Source organism: Suncus etruscus, chromosome 1 (genome assembly GCF_024139225.1).
Source record: "Suncus etruscus isolate mSunEtr1 chromosome 1, mSunEtr1.pri.cur, whole genome shotgun sequence".
Classification (NCBI taxonomy): domain Eukaryota; kingdom Metazoa; phylum Chordata; class Mammalia; order Eulipotyphla; family Soricidae; genus Suncus; species Suncus etruscus.
The window spans coordinates 15,586,848-15,608,909 of record NC_064848.1 but is presented as its reverse complement, the minus strand read 5'-3'; the positions used below and the strand labels follow the sequence as shown (position 1 = coordinate 15,608,909).

The window sequence follows — 22,062 nt, the reverse complement described above, 5'->3', positions numbered from 1 at the left end:
GCTAACCCTGCCTTCAGATTTTTCTTTCACTTCACATGCTGTTCGTTGATATGTTACTTGGTTACATTACCATTTCACATAACATATGACTGCTGTTATCATGACTGAGTTTGTGATTGCTTGGTCTGGAGAGAGACAGGTAATGAGCTTCCTTTTTTTTTTTTTTTTTTTTTTTTTTTTTTGGTTTTTGGGCCACACCCGTTTGACGCTCAGGGGTTACTCCTGGCTATGTGCTCAGAAATCGCTCCTGGCTTAGGGGGACCATATGGGACGCCAGGGGATCGAACCGCGGTCCTTCCTTGGCTAGCGCTTGCAAGGCAGACACCTTACCTCCAGCGCCACCTACCCGGCCCCATGAGCTTCCTTTCAAGTGGTAGGCATGGATTACTTTTCCGAGGACCAAGATCATAAGATAAAAAAATTGGTAGAGGGGCCAGAGTGATTGATAGCAACCTGACCCAGGTTCAATCCCTAGCATCCCATATGGCCCCCTGAGCCTGCCAGGAGCATTTTCTGAGCCCAGAACCAGGAGTAACTCCTGAGCACCACCAGGTGTGGCCAAAAGAAAAAAAGATTGGTAGACAATTCTGCAATTCTGCTTGCCTGATTGGCTCAGTGAACCAAGCACTGAGAGCTTGGTTCAGATTTGACCCAGATGTACCTGGCGGCACTCTGGCTCTGAGCTCTGAGCTCAGAAATTGCTCCTGGGAGGCTCAGGAGACCATATGGGATGCTGGGGATTAGATCCGAGTCAGCTGTGTGCAAGGCAATCACCCTACCAGGTTCGTTATCATGGGATGACCGCGTACAGGCAAACACTGTGCTATTGCTCCAGACCCCCACTTTTCTCAATTTCCATCTCATTTTCAACCTTTTGCCCCACTCAGTTTTCTATCATGTAGATCACTATCTGAAACACCTTAATTTTCCATTAGTTTACGAATTAATTTTGTGTCTCTAAATTGTCCCATCACCATTTCCAGACCATAATTTTTATTTATATTTGGGACCACTCCCAGCAGTTCTCAGGGTTTATTCTTGGCTCTGTGTCAAGAGATTTTATCTCCTACAAGGACAGACTCACACCCCTCTGTAAGCTCCTACCTCCCAACCTCATGTCATCCTCACTCCACCATGTTGCCTTCCCTCTCCCTGCTGTCCCAACAAAACCCCACTGGAAGCCCAAGCCCAACTCCCTGCATCTGACTTCCTTTAGCTGGTAGAGCACTGTGCTGTGAATGGCTGGTGCCAATCTCTGGACCTAACAGACATGTGCTCCTGTCAATCAGACTTGGGTTGGCCTCATGCAAGACAAGCACCTTCTCTGTTATTCTATCTTTCTTTCCAGCTTTTATAAATTATTTGAGTGACTGAAGTGTAAATAATCAGGGAGTAGAAACAGAATAAATGAGCTCCAAGAGGCAGCCCAAGGTGGTGACAGGAACAATAGCACAACAGGCAGGGGACTTGCAAGCAATAGATTCTGATTTAGTCCCAGGTAATCCCATATAGTACCTGAGCACAGAGCCAGGAATAAGTCCTGAGCACTGCCAGATGTGACCCATAACCCTAAAAACAAACAGACTAAAAGAAACACCCGGGGCCAAAGAGATGGCATGGAAGTAATGCGTTGCCTTGCATGCAGAAGGTCAGTGGTTCGAATTCCAGCATCCCATATGGTCCCCCAAGCCTGCCAGGAGCAATTTCTGCATGTAGAGCCAGGAGTAATCCCTGAGTACTGCTGGGTGTGACCCAAAATTAAAAAAAGAAAAGAAAAGAAAAAGAAACATCGTACGGAGAGTGCTTATGTGGGACCCAGCACAGAAGAGCAAGTACTCAAGAAGATGCAATTTTGGGGGATGGAGAAGGGGATTGAGCCAAGCCCGGAGTGTTTGTTACTCCTAAACTCTGAGTTCAGAGGTCATGGACTCTCTAGAAATCCAAATGAGGCAACATGGCAAGTTAAGCACCTTCATCCCTGTAACCCCTTTTCTTATATCTCTGGCCTCATGGTTAATACATTTCTTAGATTTTTTTTTTTGGAGGGACCCACACTCAGTGATGTTCAGGGCTATGCTCTGTGCTCCGGAACCACTTCCCGTGGAACGCAGGGTAGCTGGTAACTGAACCTATGCTCGCTTTATGAAGAGCCTTTCCCTCTGTATATCTTCCTGGCCCAATTTTTATTTTATACATTTAATTTTTTTTTCGGGCCACACCCGTTTGATGCTCAGGGGTTGGTTACTCCTGTCAAAGCACTCAGAAATTGCCCCTGGCTTGAGGGACCATATGGGATGCCGGGGGATTGAACCGCGGTCCTTCCTTGGCTAGCGCTTGCAAGGCAGATACCTTACCTCCAGCGCCACCTTGCCGGCCCCACATTTAATTTTTTTATACATTTAATTTTTTTAAAAATCAAGTCCGACTGTGTTCGGGAGCCATATAAAAATGTAATCTGGAAATGTAATCTGGGTCTTTCTAGTGCAAAGAAAGCCAGCACCTTAACTGTGGTTCTCTGGCCTTGTCATACAGTTTTAATTTATTTTTATTAAAACATTTAAAAATATCTTTCTGGGCCTGGAGAGATAGCACAGTGGCGTTTGCCTTGCAAGCAGCCGATCCAGGACCAAAGGTGGTTGGTTCGAATCCCGGTGTCCCATATGGTCCCCCGTGCCTGCCAGGAGCTATTTCTGAGCAGACAGCCAGGAGTAACCCCTGAGCACTGCCAGGTGTGACCCAAAAAAAAAAAATCTTTCTTTAAGCACCATAGTCACAAACTATGTTTTGCAGTTGGGGTTCAGTTTTAAGAAGTATACCTCCCCTTCTCTCCTTCACCAGATTTTTTTTCCTTCACCAGTTTTTAAATTCTTTTTCTTCTTCCTCTTCCTCTTCCTCCTCCTCCTCCTCTTCTTCTCCTTCTTCCTCTTCCTCCTCCTCTTCTTCTCCTTCTTCCTCCTCCTCTTCCTCCTCCTCCTCCATCTTCTTCTTCTTCTTCTTCTTCTTCTTCTTCTTCTTCTTCTTCTTCTTCTTCTTCTTCTTCTTCTTCTTCTTCTTCTGCTTCTTTCTTCTGCTTCTTCTTCCTTCTTTTCTTTCTTCCTCCTTTTTTTTTTTGTTTTGTTTTTGGGTTACATCCAGCAGCGCTTGGGGGTTCCTTCTGCTCCTGGCAGGCTCGGGGGACCATCTGGGATGCCAGGAATCAAACCACAGTCCTGAACGCAAGATAAACGCCTTACCTCCATGCTATCTCTCCTGACCCTGTCATACAGTTTTAATTTATTTTTATTAAAAATTTTTTTAAATATCTTTCTTTAAGCACCATAGTCACAAACATATTTGCAGTTGGGTTTCAGTCCTAAGAAGTACACCTTCCTTTCCTTCACCAGTTTTTAACTTCTTTTTTTTTTTTTTTTGGTTTTTGGGTCACACCCGGCAGTGCTCAGGGGTTACTCCTGGCTGTCTGCTCAGAAATAGCTCCTGGTAGGCACGGGGGGACCATATGGGACACCGGAATTCGAACCAACCACCTTAGGTTCTGGATCGGCTGCTTGCAAGGCAAACACCGCTGTGCTATCTCTCCGGGCCCCAGTTTTTAACTTCTTCAAAGTTGGGCGCTTTAAGTGAGTGGATGGATGGTTGGGGAAGAGAGAGGAGGAGTGGGGGTGGGGCGAAGCCGGCCAGGCTGCGTGCAATTCTCCATCCCGCCGCTCGGGGGCGCGCTGAGAAACGGGAGCGCGGGAAACCGCGAGGCGGAGCCGCTCTTGACCCGGAAGGGCCGCGCTCCCACAATGCACCTTGTGTCAACACGGCGCGGTGGGCGACGCGCACAGGGCCCGGGGGTAGCCAGGCGACCGGCTTGCGCTCAGTGAAGATCCAGCAAGCGGGCAGCGATGGCGGAGGCGGCGCCTGCTCGGGTAAGAGCCGTGGCGTCGTGACCCGGGTGCGCGTTGGCACCGAGGTCCGGGGCGGGGCTTGTGGGGATCGGCTCCGGGGGGACTGAGGGCGACGATCCCCCCATTGCCTGCCCGCCCGCCAGCCTCGCCGGAGCCCTGGAAGTTCCCCGGGGCTTGAGACGCCCCAGCGCCCCGGTTCTTGCCAGCCCCGGGGACCCCCTCCGGGGATCGATCCCTGCTCGGCTTTCGGGTTTGGCGGGTGCAACCGTCCAGCACTCCCCGCCCTCCATCCCACCCACTCCTCCCCAGCTTGCACTTGAGGGACTTTGGCGCCTCGAAACTTGGGGCGGGGACTCTTAAGCGTTGACTTTTGGGGTCCCCGTCCCCGATGGTCGTTAGTGGATCGAACCCGGGTCGGCCGCGTGCAAGGCAAACGCCCTGCTCTACTCACTGTGCAATCACTCTCTCCCCCACCCACCCCAATCCCTTCTTTTTTTGGGGGGGGGTCACACCCGGCTTTGCTCAGGGATGACTCGTGGCTTCTAAGTTCAGAAATAGCTCCTGGCAAGCTTGGGGGACCCTATGGGATGCCGGGATTCGAACCACCGTCCTTGAGCATGCAAGGCAAACGCCTTACCTCCATGCTATCTCTCTGCCCCCCCCCCAAATCCTTCTTAAGTTGACAGACGTGAGGCATCCCCTATGTGCGCCCGGAGCTCCTGCCGCCAAGTGGGGTTCCAGTGTGGGAAGAGACTGTTGAGCACTTTGGAAAATTCCTTCCAGTTCTCCATCTAGGTGATGCCCCCCGGTTACTGGTTACCCCAAGTATCGACTCCTTTGATAGTGCCAGACAGAGGGTTTGCTTAGAGCGAGTGGATGGGGTTGATGTGGCTTGGGGTTTGGATTGTTTTGGGGACTACTACGATGCTGCTCCCCCTAGTCGGGGTCAGGCCCCAAAACTGCTGAGCTCTTTCTTATTGATCGCTGAGACAATGATTATAATCGTGGGGCCCAATTTAGATGGGTGCCCAGAAGTGACCCTGCTGTGCTGCATAGGGGTATCGGGTAGCAAACCTGGGTGCACTGCATGCCAGGCAAAATAAATGCCATGCCCACTCTCCTGCTGCTGCCCTACCTCACTGGTTTTTAGTGCAACATTTTTTTTTTGTTGTTGTTGTTTGTTTTTGGGTCACACCCGGCAAAGCTCAGGGGTTATTCCTGGCTCTACACTCAGAAATTGCCCCTGGCAGGCTCAGGGAACCATATGGGATGCCGGGATTCGAACCATTGTCTTACCTCCATGCTATCTCTCCCGCCCTTAGTGCAACCCTCTTTAGGGTTTATTTTCAGGGTTCAGGTTGAGTTACATCTGGCAAGGACTTTCCCAAAGCAGCACTCTCACTCGGGATGACGTTTTTTTTTTAATCTAAAATCACTAGAACAGCGTCAGTTTCCTTTGTGGGCTTGAAGGCCAAGAAGACTCGGACTTGGAGAACAGTGTTCGCTTTCAGAAGAGTTACACTTGGAATTGTGAAGATGGGGCACAAAGACTTACTGTCCTTGCCTTCTCTGGCTTCTCTGAGCCTGGCTCTCCAGTCCACCAAGTGGATTTAGGGCCAGGTAACCTTTGACCTCGCACACCTCATTAAATGGCCTTCAAAGTACAAATTTGATTTTGAAGAACTTACGGATCTGTTCTATAATATGTTTAAGGCATTCTGGACCTTTATTCTTGTATTCAGACATTCTCTCTACAGTTGAGGAGTTCCTGCCTTTCTTTGAGGTCTGGCCAAGCAGGAGTGGAGGGGACTTGATATCTATCTTGTTATCTATTGGGGGTCTCCTAGGTGATGCCCAGGAAGCCTTCGGAGACCCTCTCCTAGCAATTCTCATACCACCTGAGTCATCCGTGCTCTTGTTGGGATATTTGTATTTACAGATACTCCTCACTTAACGACCTACCTGTTTAGCGACCGCCGCACTTATGACCATCTCTTCAACGTTATTTTATTATATTTTAAATATCCTTTTCCATCATGTACACTCTACAGTACAGTACTGTGGTTTTTGGTGCTTTCATGTACCTACTTCACTAACTTTATGTTCTGTAATACATTGCAGTACTGTGTAAATTACACAACCTAAGCAAATTAAAACAATTGGAAGTTTTCAGTTTGATCTTTCTCGTTATTTTACTTATTCAAAACACTCTATTGTCAAATACTATGCATATACTGTACTACTGTATACAGTACATGCAGTTCCTCACTTAACGACCAAGTGGTTGAAACGGAACTTGGTCGTTAAGTGAGGAGTATCTGTATTTATTTTGGAGTTCGGGGGCCATACCAGGATGTGTTCAGGGCTGACTCCTGACTGCTCAGGGATCATTCCTGGCTGGCTCAAGGGATGATATGCAGTGCTGGTGATTGAACCAGAATCAGCCACATACTAGGCAGACCCTTTGGTGCTGTACTATGCTCTGGTCCCTCAGTTAGGAACTTAAAGTTAAAAGCTAGAGTATAGGAGTTATCTTACTTACCTTGCTTGTAACCAACTTTGGTTCTGTACCTGGCATAGCCAGGAATGACCCTGGAAATCTAGTGAGTGTGGCCTTAACCCTACCTAATAGATCTAGGCTCCTCTTGGATATGTAATACAGGAGATGAGGTGCATGTGGGCAACTCTGTTCAGTCACAGAGCATAACAGGAATTAACTCTTGAGCACCACTGCATGTGGACTCCTCCCCTCAAAATGTAAAATGCTCAGCTGTCTATTAGAAAAAAATACACAACAAATAATAATATAATGAATCTCCAAAGATTCAGATTTGAAATTGTTTTTTTTTTTATGTAAAATGTAAAAGTCCAAAATAGGGTCCAGAGCTATAGTACAATAGGTAGGGAATTTGCCTTGCATGCTACTGACTGGGATTGAATCTCCTACATCCCATACAGTTCTCCAAATACCACCAGGAATAATTCTGAGCACAGCCAGGAGTAACCCCTGAGTAACCATTGCCAGGTGTGACCCAAAATAAAAGAAAACAAAACACATACACAAAAAGCACCAAACAATAAAAAAAACTATGGGAATGAGCCAATATAAACAATGAGTAGGGCCTGAACTGTGAGGCACCTAGAAGGCACTACTTAACACTGTCTGACCCCTACTCTGGTCCAGAGAGCGGAGGTGTATGTATGAAATGCATTTGTATGCATGTACGAGTGAGCAAGTCTCACATATGTGCATCAGTTTGTTGCCTGCAGATGGGGTAGTGTGTGTGTGTGTGTGTAATTGTTCAGGCGAAGAGGAGGGTCTTTTTGTATGTAACTTTGTGACAGCAGGAGTGCAGAAATAGGTTTTTTGAGGGTTTTTGTTAGTTTTGTTTTTTATTTCCATACCCGGCGTTGTTCAGGGATCACTCTTGGCACTGTGCTTAGAAATTACTCCTGGTAGGCTTGGGACCCTTTGGGATGCACAGGATCAAGCTCAGGTCTATTTCATGCAAGGCCAAATGCCCTATCAGTTGTACTATCACTCTGGCCCCTGGTCTTTTGTTTTTGTTTTTGTTTTTTGTTTTTTGGGCTACACCCTTTTGACGCTCAGGGGTTACTCCTGGCTATGCGCTCAGAAATCGCTCCTCGCTTGGGGGGACCATATGGGATGCCGGGGGATCAAAACGCAGTCCTATGCTAGCACTTGCAAGGCAGACACCTTACTTAGCGCCACCTCTCCAGCCCCAGGTCTTTTGTTTTTTAATGTTTTTGGACTACACCTGGCAGTGATTAGGGCTTATTCTCTACTCTGTGCTCAGAGATCACTTCTGGCAGGACTCAGAGTTAGTCACTCCAATACAGAGTGCCAAAAAAATAATTGTGGTTTTTTTTTTTTGTTTTTTTTTTTTTTTTTTGTTTTTTTGGCTTTTGGGCCACACTTGGTGGCACACAGGGGTTACTCCTGGCTTTGCACTCGGAAATCGCTCCTTGCAGGCTTGGGGGACCGTATGGGATCTGGAAATCGAATCTAGGTCCTTCCGGTTTGGCTGCCCCTGGAGTGCCAGAAATTGAGTAAGGCAAGAAAGAGCCTTACTCACTGTACTGTCTCTCTGACCTCCCCCTCTCCCCCCCCTCCCCCCCGACTCCTTGTTAATCTGGGGAGAGAGGAGGTGATGCTCAGGGGTTACTCCTGGCTCTGTGCTCAGGGATCAGTCACTCTGAGTAGTGCTCGGAGAACCATTATGTTAGGCCAGCAATTGAACCTAGGTTGGCCGTGGGTTTAAATGCTCTACCCACTGTATTATTACTTCAGCCTCTCCTTTTTTTTTTTTTTGGTTTTTGGGCCACACCCGTTTGATGCTCAGGGGTTACTCCTGGCTATGCACTCAGAAATCGCCCCTGGCTTGGGGGGACCATATGGGACACCGGGGGATCGAACCGCGGTCCGTCCTACGCTAGCGCTCACAAGGCAGACACCTTACCTCTAGCGCCACCTTCCCGGCCCCTCCTTTTTTTTTTTAAACTTTATGTTATAAAAAAAAATTCAGCAAAGGGGCCAGAGTGATAGCACAGCGGTAAGGCATTTGCCTTGCATGCAGCTGACCCAGGACGAACCTGGGATCGATCCCTGGCATCACATATGGTCCCCTAAGCCAGGAATGATTTCTGAGCACATAACTAGGAGTAACCTCTGAGCATCACTGGGTGTGCCCCCCCAAAAAAAATTCAGCATGGGGCCAGGGTGATAATTTGCCTTGCATACGATTTTTTTCTTTATTTATGCACCATTCTTTTTTTTTTTTTTTTTTTTGGTTTTTGGGCCACACCCGGCAGTGCTCAGGGGGTTACTCCTGGCTGTCTGCTCAGAAATAGCTCCTGGCAGGCACGGGGGACCATATGGGACACCAGGATTCGAACCAACCACCTTTGGTCCTGGATCAGCTGCTTGCAAGGCAAACGCCGCTGTGCTATCTCTCTGGGCCCTATTTATGCACCATTATTACATACATGATGGTAGTTGGGTTTCAGTCATTAAAAGAACATCCCCTTTCACCAGTACAACCTTCTTACCACCAATGCCCCCACCCCCCATCTCCCTCCTCCTTCCCTACCTCCTGCCTATATTCCAGACAGGCATTCTACTTCTCTCACGTATTAACATCATCATATTAGTATAGTCATTTCTCTGACTAAACTCACCACTCTATGTGGTGAGCTTCATATGGAGAGCCAGTCCTTCCAGCCCTCATCTTTGTTGTCTCTAGGTGTTATTATAATAATGTCTTTTGTTTTTCTTAAAACCCATAGATGAGTGAAACTATTATGTGTCTATCTCTCTGCCTCTGCTTGTTTCCAGAGTCTGGCTATTGTAAATAGCGCTCTTGCATGCAATTGAGCCTGATTTGATCTCTGGTATTACATAAAGTTCCCCCTAGCACCTGAGTAATTCCTGAGTACAGAGCCAGTAGTACCCCTGAGCAGTGTACCCAGTGTGTGCATCCCTCAAATCAGTGTTTTCCTTTGGCCTCCCCAAAAAAGTACTCTATTTAGCTCTTGTCTAAATGGATTATTTGATTGAAAGTGAAGGCCTAAGGGCCACTTGGTTGTGCTCCGGAGGTCAAGTAGTACTGGAAATCTAACCAAGGTGTCCCCTGGGCCCTCTACTATCTCCTGATTCTAAAATTTCTTTGGGAGTTTATTTTGAGTTACACCTGTGAGTGCCGAGGGCTACTTCTGACTCTTGCTCTGAGGTTGCTTCCAGTGCTTGTAGAAACAATGTAGTGCCGGGAATTGAACCAATTGAACAAGCCTTGAGCACTGCTGGGGTCCCCCAAACCAAAATTAAATAAAAAAAAAATAGGTGTTTGCCTTGCAGGTGGCTGACCCGGGACAGACACGGGTTTGATCCCCGGCATCCCATATGAAATTCCCTAGCCAGGAGCAATTTCTGAGTGCAGAGCCAGTAATAAACCCTGAGCACTGCCCAGAGTGGTCCCAAACTTAAACAAAAAAAATTATGAACACTTGGTCTGGATATGGTGATGGGACAATTTAGAGACACAAATTAATTTGTGTAAACTAATGGAAAATTAGGGTGTTTCAGAGGGTGATCTACATGATAGAAAACTGAGCAGGGTAAAAGATTGAGAATGGGATGGAAAATGAGAAAAGTGGGGGTCCGAGTGATAGCACAGTGATAGGGTGTTTGCCTGTTCTCGGTCAACCCATGATGAACCTGGATTTGATTTCCGGCATCTCATATGGTCCCGAGCCTCCCAGGAGCAATTTCTGAGCTCAAAGCCAGGAGTAACCCCTGAGTGTCGCCAGGTGCATCTGGGTCAAATCTGAACCAAGCTCTCAAGCTCTCAGTGCTTGGTTCATTGAGACAATCAGGCAGCAGAATTTTCTACCAATCTATTATTATTATTATTATTTTTTTTTTTTTTTTTGGTTTTTAGACCACACCCGGTTGTGCTCAGGAGTTACTTCTGGTTCTGCTCTCAGAAATTTCTCCTTGCAGACTCTGGATGAGATGTCAGGGATCGAACCTGGGTCGAGTTGGCCATGTAGAAGGCAAAACGCCTTACCACTGTGCTACCCTTTACCAATTTTTTTTTCTTACCGTATTTTCCGGCGTATAAGACGACTTTTGAAACAAACAAAAAAAAGTCAACCAAAAATGGGGGGTCATCTTATATGCCGAGTATATCCTGAAAAATGTTTCAATATGCCGCTAAACGAAAATTGTCTGAATATTGCCACAAAACAAATTTTCCAACTCGATCCTGCACCAATCACTGCCAGGCTGCTCCAACCGCCTCTCTAACTCAGCCAATCCAAGCAGGCTTTTGATGCATGCAAATTAGACAATGTTCTGGACCCGAATCTACACTGTAAAAAACCTGCTCAGATGGCCAGAGTCAGAGAGAAAGTCTATTATAGTATAACCTTTGAACCTTTGCTTGTTGTGATTGGCTCACTGTGGTACATACAGTTGCAGCACAGGAATGTTCTGTCTGATACAGCGAATATAGGCCTAAACCTATGTTTTAACTGCAAAATTAGGGGGTCGTCTTATATGCCCAGTCGTCTTATACATGGGCAAATACGGTACTTAAGATCTAGGTGGGGGGGGGCGGAGAGATAGCATGGAGGTAAGGCGTTTGTCTTTCATGCAGAAGAATGATGGTTCGAATCCCGAATCCCGGCATCCCTTATGGTCCCCTGTGCCTGCCAGGGGTGATTTCTGAGCATGGAGCCAGGAGTAACCCCTGCGTGCTGCTGGGTGCGACCCAGAAACCAAAAGCCAAAAAAAAAAAAAGAAAAAGAAAAGAAACAAAGAAACAAACAAACAAAAGATCTAGGTACTCAGGGAAAGAATTACTGCCTATCACTTAAAGGAAGCTCATTACCTGTCTCTCCAGATCCAGCAAGCACAAACTCAGCCATGCTAGCAGCAGTCATTGTAAGTTGCTATGTGAAATGGTAATGCAACCAAGCAACACATCAGCGAACAGCATGTGAAGTGGAAGAAGAATCTGAGTAACCCTTGAGCACCACTGGGTGTGGCCCAAAAAAAACAACAAAATGTTTTTTTCTTTTTGGTTTTTGTACTATACCCGGCAATTCTGAGGGGGTATTCCTGGCTACTCTACTCAGGAATCATATCTGGCTGCATACTGTCTCTGATCCAAATTTTAGATTTTTAGCTTGATTTTTAGATTTTTAGCTTGATATCTGGCATATATGTCTTCTGGAATGTCGTATTCAGATTACCCTTGGTGGGCTCAGGGGGCCACCTGGTACCAAGGATCAAACCAAGGTTTGCTAGATGCAAAGCAATCACCTTACCCACTGTAGTATCTTTTCAGCCACTGGTAAAATAGTCTTATTTAGAAAAAATTAGGAGAGTCTGAGATAAAGAGAGAATATCCCTCTGCACATTTACAGTTTACTTTTCTCCTAGAAGGCCTGCCAATGGTGCAGGTAGAGGTAACTCATGAATTCTCTTGGCATACGTCGCAGCCAGGATATCACAGCAGAGACTCAGTCTGACTTGCTGGTTCTTGAGCAAAATAGAGGTGTCGTTTTTTGGTTTTTTGGGTCACACCCATTTGATGCTCAGGGGTTACTCCTGGCAAAGCACTCAGAAATTGCCCCTGGCTTGGGAACCATATGGGACGCCGGGGATTGAACCTCGGTCCTTCCTTGGCTAGCGCTTGCAAGGCAGACACCTTACCTCTAGCACCACCCGGTGACGCTCAGGGGTTACTCTGGCTATGCGCTCAGAAGTTGCTCCTGGCGTGGGGGACCATATGGGACACCGGGGGATCGAACCACAGTCTGTCTTAGGCTAGCTCTGGCAAGGCAGACACCTTACCTCTAGCGCCACCACGCCGGCCCCCCAATAGAGGTTTCTTAAGCCAATTTATTTTGGAATTGTTAGTTCACTAGCAACTGATGATTGGAATAGGTACCTGGGAATGTATTTAAAAAATACTTCAAGGGCTGGAGAGAAATATTCTTTGTTTTGTTTTGTTCTGTTTATTTATTTTTTGGCCACACCACATCACATCACACAGTGATGTTCAGGGGTTACTTACACCTCAACACTCAGAAATCGCTCATAATGATGCTTAGGATCATAGGGGGTTAGGGGGTCTGGTCTATGGTGTGTAAGAAAAGTACCCTACCTGCTATATTATTACTCTGGCCCAAAAGAGTGTTTTTAAATGCTCATTTGAAAGTTAAAGCTCTGAAAGATATTAAAATGATAAAACTTAAATATATTAGGTGCCATTAAAAATAAAACACAAACAAAAAAATTCTGTACCATTGCTCGACTAGCACCCAGAAAGAAATGCTGAGTGAGGTTGCCACACAGATAGTACAGTGGGGTTGCTGTTTTGTTGAAAATGATGTCCACTTCTTTTTTTTTTTTTTTTGGTTTTTTTTTTTTTTTTGGTTTTTGGGCCACACCCGGCTGTGCTCAGATGTTACTCCTGGCTGTCTGCTCAGAAATAGCTCCTGGCAGGCACGGGGGACCATATGGGACACCGGGATTCGAACCAACCACCTTTGGTCCTGGATCGGCTGCTTGCAAGGCAAACGCCGCTGTGCTATCTCTCCGGGCCCATGATGTCCACTTCTAATACTAAAACTTATTGAGAACTGGTGGTATTTTACAGAACTTTTTATTTTCATTTCTCAGTTTTTTTTTTGTTTTTTTTTTTTTTGTTTGTTTTTTTGGTTTTTGGGCCACACCCGGCAGTGCTCAGGGGTTACTCCTGGCTGTCTGCTCAGAAATAGCTCCTGGCAGGCACGGGGGACCATATGGGACACCGGGATTTGAACCAACCACCTTAGGTCCTGGATTGGCTACTTGCAAGGCAAACACCGCTGTGCTATCTCTCCGGGCCCAGTATTTTCTTCTTAATAAGGAGTGTCATAATGCAAAGCTTTAGAAACTAAATCAGTGTTAGCTGATTTAAGGTAGCTTGAAATCAGTGTTTCACTCTGTGGGGGGGCTCTGGAACAATGTGGAGGTGGGCTTTACTAACGTAGGGTGTGAGTGGGGTGCTTAGTTGGTTTAAGAAGGATGATTTCCAGGGTGGCCCTGAGTAGTTTTGTTTCTGTTTGGTTTAGGTTTCTAGTTTTGGGGCCACACCCAGTGATGCTCAATGGTTACTCTTTTTTTTGGGGGGAGGTGCTCAGGGGTTACTGCTGGCTCTATGCTCAGAAATAGCTCCTGACAGGCACGGGGGACCAAATGGGACACCGGGATTCGAACCAACTACCTTTGATCCTGGATTGGCTGCTTGCAAGGCAAACGCCACTGTGCTATCTCTCCGGGCCCCACAAGGGTTACTCTTAGCTCTGCATTCAAGGGTCAATCCTTGTGAGTTCGGGGAACCATATAGGTTGTTAGGGGTTGAACCTGGGTTGGCCAGTACAAGGAAAATGTTCTCCTTACAGTCCTGTCACATTTTGAGATCACTGTGACAGTTTTGTTTCTCAAAAGAAAAAAAAAGAAAAAAAGCAGTTTTGTTTCTCAAAAGAAGGGGTAGGCCTGGGTAAGTCTGAGGACATTTGTTCTGACACTCATAGCCCAAAGTTTGCTTTTTCAGCACAGGAGGAAGCGACGCGCCACAACTCTGACTTCTTCTCCACTGCCCCCACCAGCCACTGAGAAGAGCCCCTATTTCCAAAACTCTGAGATCTCGCTCTGGACTGTGGTGGCTGCCGTCCAGGCCATGGAGAAAAAGGTGGAGGCACAAGCTGCCCGGCTACAGAGCCTGGAGGGGCGCACAGGCAGTGCCGAGAAGAAGTTGGCAGATTGCGAGAAGACAGCAGCTGAATTCGGGAACCAGCTGGAGGGCAAGTGGGCTGTGCTGGGGACGCTGGTGCAGGAATACGGACTGCTGCAGCGGCGCCTGGAGAACATGGAGAACCTGCTGCGGAACCGCAACTTCTGGGTCCTGCGGCTACCACCTGGCAGCAAGGGGGAGATCCCTAAGGTAAGCCTCAAAGAACTGTAAGATGGGGTTGGAGAGATAGCATGAAAGTAACGTGTTTGCCTTGCATGCAGAAGATCAGTGGTTCGAATCCTGGTGTCCCATATGGTCCCCTGTGTCTGCCAGGAGCGATTTCTGAGCATAGAGCCAGGAGTAACCCCTGAGTGCTGCCGGGTGTGACCCAAAAACCCAAACCCCCCCCCCAAAAAAAAAGAACTGTAAGACACGATGAGCTCACCCTTTGTTATTTAGGGGTACTTATGTTTGTTTTTGGGTCACACTTGGTGGTACTCGGGTTACTCCTGGCTCTGAACTCAGGAATTACACCTTGTGGTTCATGGGGACCATCTGGGATGCTGGGGATTGGACCAGGGTCTTCTATGTGTAAGACAAATGCCCTATCCTGTGTACTATTGTTCTGGACCAGTTATCTGTTTGGTTTCTGTTGCTACCTTTGGTGTCCATTGTGTGGTATTTGTGCTTTCAGGCATCCCGATCCCTAGACAATGACGGACTCTGCTTCTCAGAGCAGGAGTGGGAGAACCTGGAGGATTGGCAAAAAGATCTTTACAGAAACGTCATGAAGAGCAACTACGAGACGCTGGTATCCCTGAGTATGTCACTTTTTTTTCTGCAGCGTGCAGCTCGCATGACAGGGTTGGGGTTCGTCTTCTGGCTTTGGACCTGACAGCTGTTATCCTCTTGAGGACTGTTGTCCATTCTCCATGCCATCCATTAGCAAACACTTTTGAAAACGTGTTGCTCTGTGGTGTGCATTCTTTTTCTATGTTTATACGGTCATTTCTTGTTTTTGTTTTGAGACCACATCAGATGGTTTCAGGGCTTATTCCCTGCTCTGTGTATCGGAGTCACTCCCAGATGTGCTCATGGGGCCAGATGGGGTGCTGGAGATTGAACCTAGGTTGGCAGCATTCCAGGCCTTATTCCTGTGCCTTCTTTTGTTCTGGTAGTCAGTGATGGATGCTGTCTCAAATGTCGTCAAAGGTATAATCAGCCCAGTGACTTGTTTGCTGCCCTTTATACTTCAGATGATAGTTTCCTGGCATGAGCCAAGCAGCAGTAGCTCACCAGAACCTTTTCACATTTAGCTGGAGTGAGAACCAGTCTTCGTCGTTTCATTGCCTGTTTTGTGCCAATTAGTAGTGTTACCTAATATCTGTAAAATACTAGCTTTTTTTTCTTTACAATAATAGTTTAATAGCATTATTTTTTTTTTACATTTTTATTGTGGTAAAAGTGAATTACAAATCTTTCTTTTTTTCTTTTTCTTTTCTTTCTTGGTTTTTGGGTCACACCCGGCAGCGCTCAGGGGTTACTCCTGGCTCCATGCTCAGAAATCACTCCTGGCAGGCTCAGGGGACCATATGGGATACCAAGATTCGAACCTGTGACCTTCTGCATGAAAGGCAAACGCCTTACCTCCATGCTATCTCTCCGGCCCCAATTACAAATCTTTCACAGTAATATTTAAACACATAGTGACAATGAATGAGGGGCATTCTCACCACCAATGTTGTCCTCCCTTCATCCCTGTTCCCAGCATGCATCCCAGATCTCTCTCCTTTAACCCTGTAATGCTAGTGGAAACGGTTCCTCACTTGTACAGCTTGTTGTAGACTGGGTATCAATTCTGTTGTCATTGACTTCGGACTTGGTATTTAAGTCTGATCATTTATTTCCACCAAATGAACATATGACTGTCTGGTCTTGGTTCCATCGGGGGTGGGGGTGGGTGGGAGGAAAGGCAAACAAAAGAGAGAAAAACTAGGAGGAGTCCATCTAGGTGTTATAAATATCCATTTAAAAGAAGGAAGGGAAAAAAGAAGAAAAAAGTAACAAAACAAAACAAAAAACAATAATGGAGTAACAAAATACTAGCTTTTATATTAGAAATGTGTTGTTTGGAGCCGGAGAGATAGCACAGCGATATCAGCCAATGTAGGATGGACCAAGGTTCGAATCCTGGTGTCTCATATGGTCCCCCCAAGCCAGAATCAATTTCTGACTTCGAGCCAGGAGTAACCCCTGAGTGCAGCCGGGTGTGGCCCCCCAAAACAAAACACAAAAACCGTAAAGATTTTTAAAAAAAGGAATGTGGGGCCCGGAGAGATAGCACAATGGCGTTTGCCTTGCAAGCAGCCGATCTAGGACCAAAGGTGGTTGGTTTGAATCCCGGTGTCCCATATGGTCCCCTGTGTCTGCCAGGAGCTATTTCTGAGCAGACAGCCAGGAGTAACCCCTGAGCACCACCAGGTGTGGCCCAAAAACCAAAAAAAAAAAAAAAAAAAAAGGAATGTGGCACCGGAGGTAAGGCATTTACCTTGCATGCAGAAGGACGGTGTTTCAAATCCCGGCATCCCATATGGTCCCCCGAGCCTGCCAGGAGTGACTTCTCAGCATAGAGCCAGGTGTAACCTCTGAGTGCTGCCAGGTATGACCCAAAAAAACGAACCAACCAAAAAAAAAGAAAGGAATGTATTGTTTGGTAGACAAAATATTTTAAAACCTGGGTTCATTTTTCAGGAATAAAGCTCAGTGATAGAGTGTATGCTTTGCATGTATGAGGCCCTGGTTTTAATCATCAACACCTCTAAATCAGCAAGTAAAATAGTAATCGATAGTAATAAGTAAATAAATAGCCTAGTGAGATTGAGCAGTAGGCGTAGGTTCCGTCCCTGGCATCACAGAGTTCCCTGACATGGCTCATCTTCCCCACCTCCCAGTTGTAAATAAAATTATTAAAATCTGGGCCCGGAGAGATAGCACAGGGGTGTTTGCCTTGCAAGCAGCTGATCCAGGACCTAAGGTGGTTGGTTTGAATCCCGGTGTCCCATATGGTCCCCCGTGCCTGCCAGGAGCTATTTCTGAGCAGACAGCCAGGAGTAACCCCTGAGCACCACCGGGTGTGGACCAAAAACAAAAAAAAAAACACACACACACACACACAAAACCAAAATTATTAAAATCTATGACTAATTAAGAGTCTTTGGACACCAGCTAGCAAATAGATCGTTCAAATTGGCCTAATTTTTCTAACTATCCCAAAGCGCCACAGGAAATTATGAGACCTGTGGCCTTTGTTTTGTTTTGTTGTTGTTTTTTGTTTTGGGGTCATACTCGGCAGTGCTCAGAGGTTACTCCTGGCTCTGCATTCAGAAATCACTCCTGGCAGGTACAGGGGACCATATAGGATGCCGGGATTCGAACCACCGTAGGTCAAAGCAAACGTCCTACCGCAGAGCTATCTCTCTGGCCCCAATACCTGTGGCCTTTGTGTGTCTGGAACTTCTCAGACTGCCTTTCCCTGGCATGGGTTGCCTTGGTACTCTGCAGATGCCTCTGTCTTTTGCTCTCCTGTCACCCTGTTCTCTCTCCACCCCAGAGGTCCTTGGCCAGTCAGACGAAGAAGCAGAGTTGAGTACTGAGATGCTGGATAACTTGGAGGAGGAGGAGGGTCCTGAAGGCGTTCACCCAGGTGAGCAGCTCCAAAGTATTTACTTCTTTCCCCACACATATTCCCTCTAGTCCAGGGGTCCTCAAACTTTTTAAACAGGGGGCCAGTTCACTGTCCTTCAGACTATTGGAGGGCCAGATTATAGTAAAAACAAAAATTATGAACAAATTTCTTTGCACACTGCATATATATCTTATTTAGAAGTGAAAAAACAAAATGGGAATAAATACAATATGTGGCCCGCGGGCCGTAGTTTGAGGACCATAGCTACTCTATAGGGAGCTGTTTCAGCTGTAAAACATTGATTTTTAGTCTCATCATCTGTGTTTAGCTTTTCTAGGCTCCTTTATGACACCTGTGAGTACCTCCTTGTCCATTTGACCTCTTAGCACTATGTGGAGTTCTTAAGAGTCACCACCACCTCCTGTCTTTTTCAGCCTGTGAGCTGGAACACAGAACAACAGGCTTTCTCAGAGCTTGAGAAGCGGGTTGGTCAGATCTGCTGGATCAAGTTTGGAGTGAGTGTAGGCAGGACAGACTTTGGAAGCCTGATAAATTGTTAGAATAGAGATGAAGATACATCTTTTTTTTTGGGGGGGGGGGTTTGGGCCACACCTGGTGATGCTCAGGGGTTACTCCTGGCAATGTGCTAAGATTCACTCCTGGCTTGAGGGGACCATATGGGATGCTGGGGATCGAACTGAGGTCCATCCTGGGTCAGCCACGTGCAAGGCAAACATCCTACCACTGGGCTATTGCTCCAGCCTCACAATATTTTTTTAATAGGGTTAGAAAACCTATGTGTTCATAGTGGTTATTTTCACTTTTTTCTCCTTTGGTTTTTGGGCCATACCTAGCAGTGTTAAGGGGTTACTCCTGGCTCTGTGCTGAGAAATTATTCCTGGCAGACTTGGGGGACCATGTGGGAAGGATGCCGAGGATCGAACCTAGGTCAGACACGTGCAAGGCAAACATCCTACCCATTGTGCTATTGCTCCAACCCCTATATTTACTCTTTAATTAGTCTATTTTGTTTGTTTTGATTTGGGGCCACACCTGATGCTGCTCAGAGTTACTTCTGGCTTTGTACTCAAGAATTAATCCTGATGGGCTTGGGGACCAGATGCGATACTAGTATACGCTGCGTGCAAGGCAAATGTCCTAGCCACTGAACCTATCGCCCCAATTATCAAGTATCTTTTTCACAGGGCTTGACTGTTGAGTGTCTGGACAAAGTTGGGACATTATCATTTCTCTTTTTATTCTTTTTTCTTAATGACCCCGAACATCTGTATTTCCACCCCGGAAAAGCAGGTCCAGAACAAGGGACACTGCAGGAAATAAACAAAGCTGAGGCAAATATGTGTGGCCAGGTAGCAATCTGTCTTGTCAAGTCAAGAGAGCGAGTGAGAAGGAGGGAAGGAGGGGGAGAAAAAGAGAGGAGAGAGAACATTATTACTTCTCATGTGACTGTATAAGAATAATTATATTGGTCCCCTGTGCCTGCCAGAGGCGATTTCTGAGCATAGAGAGCCAGGAGTAACCCCTGAGCACTGCCGGTTGTGACCCAAAAACCAAAAAAAAGAATAATTATATTCATGTTTCTTTTTCTTTTCTTTTCTTTTTTTTTTTTTCGGGCCACACCCGTTTGATGCTCAGGAGTTACTCCTGGCTAAGCGCTCAGAAATTGCCCCTGGCTTGGGGGGACCGTATGGGACACCGGGGGATCGAACCGCGGTCGCTATCTTTCCTTGGCTAGTGCTTGCAAGGCAGACACCAGATTTCTGATACATGCCTTTACCTGTGTAGATTTTCAGGTCTCGTAACCCACTCAGTCCCCTCTTCCTCCTAAATGTGTTAATTCCCTTGATCCTCATGTGCTTTGATTTAAGTCCTTGGAAGTCACAGGTGTGTTCAGCTCCTGAGTGTGTTTTGCTTTGAAGCCACTGTAGGTGACAGAAATTGATGTGTTTCTCTTCTTTCTCCTGCAGAGGCAGTGATGATGAAACAGGAGCTGCAGTACCTACAGGAAGGTGTAGTGGATCTGCCTGGAGAGTTCTCAGGCATTGCTGAGGAGCAGACTGATCTCTGGGAAGGAGCAGGTACTTCTGTCCTCCTAGAATCTGGACCTGGGGACACCAGTCTCGAGGATGCTGATGAAGGAAGCAGAGACTCCAGCAGTGGCAGAACTCTGGGCACCTTGAAGCACAAGTCTGCCCGGCAGCGACAGCGACAGCTGAGCCAGGAGTGTAGGCAGGGCCAGGAGTTTAGAAGAGGTGCCCCCTATGCCTGTGCTCAGTGTGATTCCAGCTTCCGTTCAAAACAGCAGCTGGCCGCTCACCTGCGGACCCACACGGGGTGGGAGCCTGGCAGGGCCTCCCCGTCTCAGGAGAGTCTGCGGCCCCGGCCCCGGCTCAAGCCCCAGGCCTCACGGGCGAAACTGCACCAGTGTGACGTGTGTCTGCGCAGCTTCAGCTGCAAAGTGAGCCTGGTCACCCACCAGCGCTGCCACCTGCAGGAAGGGCCCAGCACCGGACCCCGTGTCCAAGAGCGCTTCTCTCCTAATAGCCTGGTTGCCTTGCCTGGCCACATCCCCTGGCGGAAAAGCCGGAGTGCCCTCATCTGTGGCTACTGTGGCAAGAGCTTCAGCCATCCATCAGACCTTGTGCGGCACCAGCGTATCCACACTGGTGAGCGACCCTACAGCTGCACCCAGTGTGAGAAGAGTTTTGTGCAAAAGCAACACCTCCTGCAGCACCAAAAGATTCACCAGCGGGAGCGTGCTGGGCTGCCCTCAGAGCCTGGACGGCCCAATGGCTTGCTCTAAGGGTGCCAGCCCCTCACCCCTGGGGGGGGCAGAGGGGCTGGCATTGGCTCCCCCCCCACATCCCGAGAGACACTGTAGCACCAAGGTCTGCATTCTCCAGGGAATTCCGCATTTGCCTGCCTTGACCAGTACTGGGCTGAGTGACCAGGACCAGCCTCTGCCTGGTCTGCTTTGCTGCCAAGAGGAATTTTTGTGGCTTCTTCCAGGCTATGGCTGTACCATCTGTGCTGGTGGTGTGCTGGTGACGTGCCTGGGGCCTGCCCCAGTGTTTCAGGTTTCCTGTAGAGCTGAGTCAGGCCGGGGGTGGGGGGATGACTTGATGGGAGAGAGTTGGGGCGGCTTCACCCTCAGTTTACTTTTTGGTGGTTGTCTCTGTTAGAAATTAGTTGAAGAAATAATTTAAACGAATTGCAGCCCTGCTTCAAAGAGCCATCTTTGGAACTAGCTTCTAGTTGACAAACAATAGAGTCTGAGCCCTATTTGAAATGCACACAGTTGGAGAGGGTGTTCCTGACACGGGACCAGGTCTGCCCTCTAGGAGGGAATTGTTTCTGGGGCTCTTTCAGCCCATTACACAGATATTGGGATGGGGGGTGGTGCTGAACTCTAGGCTGGCCTCCAGTGATGGCCCAGGAAATCTAAGGATGGCAGGAAAAGGGAAGGAAAGGAGCTCCTGGCTCTGCTCAGAACCAAGGGAACAGCTGCTGCTTCCGGAGGGAAGCTGGCTTGGTTACAAGGGGGTTCAAGTTGTAGCAGTGGGTATGTGAATTCCCTCCTGGCACACCCATACTTTTTAGAGGTGTTTTCAGATCATGCTTCTGTCGTCACCTGGTGTTGCCTGTTTGTAATCTGTCGTCTCAGGAGTAATGACTGATTCCTGGGCTACCCTAGGGGAGGTGGGCTGGGGCTCCTGGGCTGTGGATCTGAGTGTCCCATTGGATGATTCTCAGTTGCCTAGAATAAAACTCGCTACTTGCAAAAAGGTGGTCATGTTGGAAGTTTTTCTCCACTTGTCAAAAGTGTAGCCACCCTGCCCAGAAAGATAGCACAGCAGGTAACTGCTTGCTTTGCATGCTGCCCTTGTTGGATTGATTCCTGGCAGCAGATATGGTACCCTGAGCCCATCTAGGAGAGAGAACGTGAGCACAGAGCCAGAGTAAATTCTGACCACTTTCCAAATATGAACAACAACAACAAAAAACAAACATCCAAGACCAGGTCCTCAGGAAAATGCGAATAGGGAGAATTTTAAATAGGGGAATGACGCTGTGCCACACGACTGCTGAAGTACTGTGCAGGGCATCACTGCTGGGTGCTTCACATGCCCTCTGAGGTTTTACACATGAAATGTGGATG

General features: G+C 47.4%; 1 protein-coding gene across 1 annotated transcript; it reads left to right on the top strand.

Moving 5' to 3' along the window:
- The first annotated feature begins 3,795 nt into the window (after positions 1-3,795).
- Positions 3,796-21,691, top strand: LOC126003127 (zinc finger protein 212-like). Its single transcript, XM_049769422.1, has 5 exons — positions 3,796-3,911; positions 14,018-14,407; positions 14,892-15,018; positions 17,808-17,900; positions 19,871-21,691. The coding sequence occupies exons 1-5, from the start codon at positions 3,888-3,890 to the stop codon at positions 20,704-20,706; spliced, it is 1,470 nt and encodes a 489-aa protein (XP_049625379.1). The 5' UTR covers positions 3,796-3,887; the 3' UTR covers positions 20,707-21,691.
- The last annotated feature ends 371 nt before the right edge of the window (positions 21,692-22,062 follow it).